This window comes from Sprattus sprattus (genome assembly GCF_963457725.1).
Source record: "Sprattus sprattus genome assembly, chromosome: 4".
Taxonomy (NCBI): domain Eukaryota; kingdom Metazoa; phylum Chordata; class Actinopteri; order Clupeiformes; family Clupeidae; genus Sprattus; species Sprattus sprattus.
In genome coordinates this window covers 16,934,409-16,941,655 of record NC_137923.1, presented here as the reverse complement: position 1 = coordinate 16,941,655, position 7,247 = coordinate 16,934,409, and the positions used below count along the sequence as shown (strand labels likewise).

The following is a 7,247-nucleotide window of genomic DNA, read 5'->3' as shown; positions in this document are numbered from 1 at the left end:
CAACTAGCAGTCTCACAAAGTGTCAGCCATATGGTCCTCCTCAGTCCCACGCCATTTGAGTAAGGTAGGGCTAACATATTAGGTAACCAAAGGTGCCAATTACCCAGGTAAACCAGACAAAAACATAGGTATCATCCATCATGACTACACTGATGAGGCGGATAGAATATTGCAACATAATTTACACTGACAGATGGTTTTGTCCTAAACAGTACAGAAACCGACAATGATTCATCTGTAGATGATTCGCATTTAGATTAAGACTGATTCGACAGACTTGCCCTGACCTTTATCACCAAAGTTAATGATCACCTGGAAAACCTTTTATTTTGTGTTCAAGTATGGTCATGTTCGCATAGAGTGAAGTCAACATGATGTCATCACTTCGAAGCCCTCCTTCTGATAGTGCTGTTACTGCAACAGCAACCGGAAAATATCCCAAGACAGGAGAAGAGACAGGAATGCCAAGACGGTGATTAATGTAAGTTTTTTTCTTTTACGCCTTTTCAGGGAAACTATAGCTGGGAAATAGTATTATGTTAGAATTGTGATGATTGTCTATTCGGTTTGGTAAACATCAAGAAAGTATCTAATTCGAAACCACCAATCAAACCTCGGCTGAGCGACAGTTAGCCAACTTTGTTCGCTAGCCAGCATGTGTTGGGATTTGGATATGTTAGCTGGCTATATGTGTGGTTTCACTATAGCTTCTCTTTACGTTAGCTAATGTAGAATGTTGAGCTAATACACGGGTTGGCATTTGGCTAAATTGGCAAAGATGTCACCGCACAACATCTATTTTTCTATACCATTGAAAGACAATATGTCTTAAAGTCTGTAAGTGTCTGTCAGGGTATGTGTGGTTGTGGTTCTTGTGGCTATTGTCGTAGTGGACTGGAGTTGCTCTGTACTCGCAGCTAGCTAATGGTAGGTAGGTTACGTTAATGCTATCGCTATGTTAGCTACCATAGCGCTCTGAGCTATCCAGGTACTGTTCGAGTACTTGGTGTATATTCCAGTTATATATCTGAAGAGTAACTTACACGAAAGCAATCCACAGATAATGCATAGTTTACACAATGTCATACTCATTCTGAATGAGCTGAAGGAAAACTAAAGTCCATGGTTGTTGTTGATGGAAACGGATGATGACGTAGGTGCGAATGGCATGCATATTGTATTCTATCACTGTCCTGTACTGTAAAAAAGAGAAAGGAAAACATAACATTGAAATCATGTTGTATTGTATGTACGTACCGGTATGTTGTATTGGGGAACTATTGAAAATGTGCTGTGTAACATTAACGTCAGACAATAGTGTCGGCTTTTTATTTGCTGACTTGCACATCCCTATTAAAGATTGGCTCGTTGTATGATAAGTTATATATTTGTTGTGCTTTTAAGAAGACAACATTATCCGTTTTTACACAGAGCATATTTGACTCATTGTTACCCCAGTCAGCAAACGATGGCTGGATTCAGGCAGGAGGATGTTGAAGTCTACTATGATATGGGAGAGGAGTTAGGAAGGTAAGTCAATATTTAGATACATATTAAATCACGAAATTTTGTTTGTAAGCTACTTGAAATCGGTGTAGAACAAAGGAGCGAACATGACTCAAAATTATTTAACCTTATGAATGTAGCCTTCTGATTCTTTTTAGTGTTTTGAGTACGCTAAGTTAACTTCAATTCTCAGTTTTTTGGGGGGCCATTTTAATGCTTCTATGCTGCGGAGATGCTGTTTGGTTTCCCAAGGATTCGTAATATACTTTCTTAATTCTAGCATCTGCTCTTTTTCATAATCTGGTTCACATTGAACTCATTATTTACATAATGTGAGACCTTCTGGCCTTGGGAAGCTAAATCTTGTTGGAACAGAAAACGAGTCATCATCCTGCAGTGGATAAAGGCCTGACTTCTTACCTATATATGGAAGTGCATTTATACTGCACTATGTTGCTGCATCTATGACATCATTGCTGTAGAATGTAGTGCTTCTCTGCTCCAGCCTTGGTGTTCTCTCTCAGCTTAGGCCCAATTTACACACAGGTTTTCGCGATGTCGGCGTCATCTTCGCGACATCTGCACGTAGATGTCGGGGGGCATTTACACACACCGCAGGAAGTTTCTCAGTTTGCCTCTGTTGATAGCGATGTTGCCTAGCAACACTGTCTGTAATATGCCTTACAGATGTCGGGTCGCGTTTACACGCACTTTGAAGATGTCGGGGACTCCCGATGGGCTGTCGGGCGAATAGTACAGGGCTGTCGGCTGAAATTTGGCCGACATCGGCACACCGACAGTTAAATTTGCGTTTAGACGCTGAAAAAAGCTGTCGGTGTACAGATGTCGGCTGTGCCGACATCGCGAAAACCTGTGTGTAAATTGGGCCTCCGCTTATTGCGAGTTTGCTGAGGGGAAATGGTATTTACTCAGTGAACATACAGTACTGTTCAGGCAAGCATTTGGAACATTCCTTTACGTCATTTGAAATCCTTATTCATGCAAACCAGTCTTTTAAAGTCTTTGTAGAGGTCCTTTTCAGGTAGTCCTTGGCAGTGACTTGGATTACACAAGTATTTATCTCCTCCCTTTAATTTTACTTGAGCAGCCAACCTCACACATTTTAATATATAATGAATTAATTTAATATAATTTGAGCCCTTTACCAGTGTTCTAATCAGAGCTGTCTGTAAAACGTATTTGTCTTTTCAGTGGCCAGTTTGCCATTGTTCGCAAATGTCGAGAGAAAAGTACTAGCGGTGAGTTTGCGGCCAAGTTCATCAAGAAGCGGCGGCTCTCCTCCAGCCGGCGTGGTGTGAGCCGAGAGGAGATAGAGCGTGAGGTGAACATCCTGCGTGAGATCCAGCACAGCAACATCATCACCCTCCATGACATCTTCGAGAACAAAACTGATGTGATTCTCATCCTGGAGCTGGTTTCTGGCGGGGAGCTCTTTGACTTCCTGGCCGAGAAGGAGTCTCTAACCGAGGAGGAAGCCACACAGTTTCTCAAGCAGATCCTGGACGGGGTACACTATCTGCACTCCAAACAGATTGCCCACTTTGATCTGAAGGTGAGGGCGTCTGGCTACACAAAATTACTTGATTTGGAGCACTTAAAGGTTCAGTCCTTGATTGTAATTTATTACACTTTTCACAGTGTGTATGCTAAAAAAATAAACTATGGTTTTTCTGCACAGTTATGGCTCTGTAGATGGGAAACAAAGTGGCTCCGACTGAGCCATAACTATTCCAGCCAATCAGAAGCGTTGCCTCTGGCAAATTAGAGAGAGGGGTGTATTTGTCTGGCTGCTGAGCTCAAATATCAACAACCTTCTGCCAGGATCGATTACTGCACCTTTAAGGCTTGAGCTATCATTTGTGCTTCCTTATCCGAAAATGTCTGACCACAAATAACTACTTTATCTTCCAGCCTGAAAACATCATGCTGTTGGACAAAAATGTCCCCAACCCTAGAATCAAGCTTATTGATTTTGGAATTGCACATCAAATAAAAGCTGGAAATGAGTTCAAGAATATCTTTGGAACACCAGAATTTGTTGGTGAGTTCCTCCCCAGTCAGTTGCTGATTCAAACGATGCGCTGTTGTTATTATCAGTGTAACTGATTCAACTTTTTGCTTTATTTACTTGTTTTACCAGCTCCAGAAATAGTGAACTATGAACCTCTGGGTCTAGAGGCAGACATGTGGTAAGTAACAACTCCAAGAATTGGTGAGAAAGCTAAATCAACCTGATGCAGCTGATAATGAGAGAAGCCTGTGCATTGACTTCATCGATCAGCTGTTTGCAGGCACATAGTTACAATGTAGTGACATGTGATTCTCATAGATAAAGTCAGCGAAGGAAATTACCTGAGAGTAGAGTAACCCTATACAACAATTTGACACTTTTTGAGGTATGGTTAAATGGTTTGGCAACTAGTTTTGGTACAATCCTCAAATTCATTTTGATAGCATATGGTCATGTGAAGGACAGATAAACACTTGTGTCTTCCTCACTAGCCATCAAAGATATGCTCTATGTAGTTCTGTGTAACAGGCTGGAACACCCTGCAAAAATGGCATGACATTGCCAGCTATACTGCCAAAAGACACCAGTTAGTGTTCTGGCAAGCGTCTATCTGTGTCAGCTGGGCTGTTGGTGGTATTCGCAAGGTTTTTGCATGCCTTTTCGGTAGTTAGCTTGCTAGTTTTGGAACAGACCTCCGTATTGCTGCTTTAATATTCATGAGTCTACCATAGGTAGTTGTATTTAGCATTAATCTAATATCAGTTTTATATATGGTGTTCTTCCATGCTCCATGGCAAGATAAATGACTGTCCCAGGCCAAGTGTCTTCAGATTTTTCTAATGGAGTTTTTCTTTTTTTCTGCAGGAGTATAGGTGTTATTACTTATATACTGTAAGTATCTAGTGCTGCATAATTTATTTACTTTAATTTTTGAACTACATTTAATACCAGATGGTGACAGATTTGCTGACTTTGCTCTGCAGACTTAGTGGGGCTTCTCCATTTCTTGGTGAGACCAAGCAAGAAACCCTCACAAACATCTCTGCTGTGAATTACGACTTTGACGAAGAGTATTTCAGCAACACCAGTGAACTCGCCAAGGACTTCATTCGAAGACTGCTCGTCAAGGATCCCAAGTGAGATCATAGTCTCCACTGTCAATACTTTAACACTTTAATGCATTAACCCTACAGCGAGCTAAAAGGGATTAGCCTAGCTTATATCCATCTGTGACAATTTAACCACAGCAAATTCAGCATTTTCATTATTATACATTAAGTGTCAAGTAATTAGCAACTTAAATACATTAACCATCAAGCGGAGTCCTGCCATAGGTTTTACATACTTTTCAATTTTTTTAGGAAGAGAATGACAATAGATGACAGCCTTGAGCACCCTTGGATCAAGGTGAGTCAGTCACCCTGCATATGTTTGTATTCCTATTTTCAATCATTGTTAAGCCCCCATTACCCATTATCACTTTTTTGTTTGTTTTTTCCTCCCCCTTCCACGTTCAGGCCATCAAGAGGCGCAATGTTCGGCAGGAGGACAGCGGTCGCAAGCCAGAGCGCCGGCGCCTGAAGACCACGCGCCTGAAGGAGTACACCATCAAGTCGCACTCCAGCATGCCGCCCAATAACACTTACGTAAACTTCGAGCGCTTCTCGCAGGTGCAAGAGGAGATTGCGGCGGCCGAGGAGGGCCTGCGTGAGCTGGAGCGTAACCAGCGCTCGTGCCGCGAGGACGTGGCAGCACTGCTCTCCATCTACGAGGAGAAGGAGTGCTGGTACAAGGAGGAGAACCAGAGCATCGCTGCCGACCTGGGCCACATTCGCCAGGAGCTGCACTGCGCCCAGGCCCAGCGCCGGCAGAGCCAGGAGGAGGCCCGTGCCGCCATGCTCTCCGCCAATGCACTCAAGCGCAAGTTTGGCCGCCTGGAGAACCGCTACGACGCGCTGGCTGAGCAGGTGGCATCCGAGGTGCGCTGGGTGGAGGAGCTGGTGCGTTCCATTGCTGCAGAGAAGAACGCCCAGGGCATCGGCATGGCCTGAGAGCCACCAGGGGAGGGGAGGGGGTTGCCTGTTTATTTTTATTTTTGTGCTTTAACTCCATATTGTTACATATTTACCATTCCTTTTTTCTGGACGCGTATGGTATGGTAGATATATGGTGAGATATAGACCAGATGCTGTAATGTATCTATGTCCTGAACTTCGCTCTGCAGTAGAAACATCTCACACAGACCATGTATGTTCCTGCAGCTCACAGTATGAGAAAACAAGCAATATTAGTTGTATGGGCATACATGTTAATCAAAGTCAAGGGTATTTTTTTACTGGGTACAAAGGCTACACTCAAAATTTTCATAGCAGTGGCTTAAGACTTTAAAGCTGTCAAACCAGTTAAATTCCTTATTTAACCATTGCTCGTGGCTCTGTAGCTGATGCTATAGCTTTGAAAAAAGACCACAGGGATGAAAGAGGGCGGCTATAGACCACTTTAGAGGCTGGGACTGGGGGGGGTCGTTTGGAGATTATAGTCTCCCCCCACACTGGCCTCAAGTGTTGCACTGTGGTTATAAATTGAAACACTCCATTGCCTACCCACAATCATTCTCTCTAGATGCTAACTAAAGAGGAGAAAAAGAAGATTGGGATTGTTTCTTGCAGACATTGCAGAATCACACAATGTCATTATGTATACCAACATTTCTGCATGCCCTTAACTAACCTAGCTGCTGGATGAGTATATTATCTTGTTGCCTTTACTTTTATAATGGCTGTCAAACATGTGAAACATTCCACTTGTTAATTAACTTAATTGTCGGACATTCCATGTGTAGGATTGCGCCATGTACATATAGTATCATATACAAATATATTTTTCATGTACCATTTGCACTTAAAATGTCCTATCGCAGTGTTACAACCTGTATAATCTCCAGCTGCATTCATTCGGTATGAATTATGTTTTACTGCTCTGTTCCCCATGAAATGTTAAGGAGGAATGTTTGTTCTAATAAACAAACAAACAAACCAGACATGTGGCTTTGGTGTGTCCTTTACATTTGATTGACTACCCCTTTTAAAAAATAATAAAGTTTTATATTTAAATGTTTTAGGTGCAATTAAAGATATAAGAGAAAAAAATTATGATTATCTTCCATATCGACTCCCTTAGTGCTCCTTACTGTACATGTTCATAGAAGGAACCTCCCAGGATGTTCCTGGCCGGGCTCTGTGTTAAAATGGACTTGTGCGCTGTGATCTGCAGTGCATCTGAGAGGCGTTTGTTTAGAGTGTTGAAGTGAGAATGTGCTGTGCTGAGTACACAGACGTGCTTCTCTGGCTGCTGCCACAGACAGATCCTCTCACCCCTTGGCATCACATGGGCCAAGTCAGGGGCTGCTGCTCATGCCTGCACTTCTAAAAGGGGTTTCAAGAATTACAAAGGCGAAAAGGAAAAAAAAGGTTTGGTAATTGGGACCAAAAATGGGTTGCTTTGTCCCTAAGCTATTTACATCATGGCTGATGAGAGTCCATTTAGACTTTTCCAGGGGTGGGGGGAGCGGGGACTCTCACATGCTGGCGTATGGTTTCCCCTGAGGATGGTACTGTTTTTGGCCACTTTTCCTAAGATGGCAGATGTTTGCTTTTCGTGTGACCTCACCAAAAGTCAGTCACGCCCCCGTAACAGTCTCAGTGCTGGG

General features: G+C 42.8%; 1 protein-coding gene across 3 annotated transcripts; it reads left to right on the top strand.

Annotated features, from left to right (window-relative positions):
* Nucleotides 1-411: 411 nt before the first annotated feature.
* On the top strand, nucleotides 412-6,509 carry dapk3 (death-associated protein kinase 3). 3 transcript variants are annotated; one of them, XM_080837836.1, is made up of 9 exons: nucleotides 412-481; nucleotides 1,432-1,530; nucleotides 2,719-3,079; nucleotides 3,439-3,568; nucleotides 3,668-3,716; nucleotides 4,403-4,429; nucleotides 4,522-4,674; nucleotides 4,900-4,945; nucleotides 5,056-6,509. In XM_080837836.1, exons 2-9 carry the CDS (start codon nucleotides 1,469-1,471, stop codon nucleotides 5,587-5,589), a joined length of 1,362 nt encoding a protein of 453 aa, XP_080693962.1. In that variant the 5' UTR covers nucleotides 412-481; nucleotides 1,432-1,468; the 3' UTR covers nucleotides 5,590-6,509. The 3 variants fall into 3 exon arrangements, with proteins under 3 accessions (XP_080693962.1, XP_080693963.1, XP_080693961.1); XM_080837837.1 differs by having other exon boundaries at nucleotides 441-481; nucleotides 1,459-1,530; XM_080837835.1 differs by lacking the exon at nucleotides 412-481 and having other exon boundaries at nucleotides 933-1,530.
* Nucleotides 6,510-7,247: the final 738 nt, after the last annotated feature.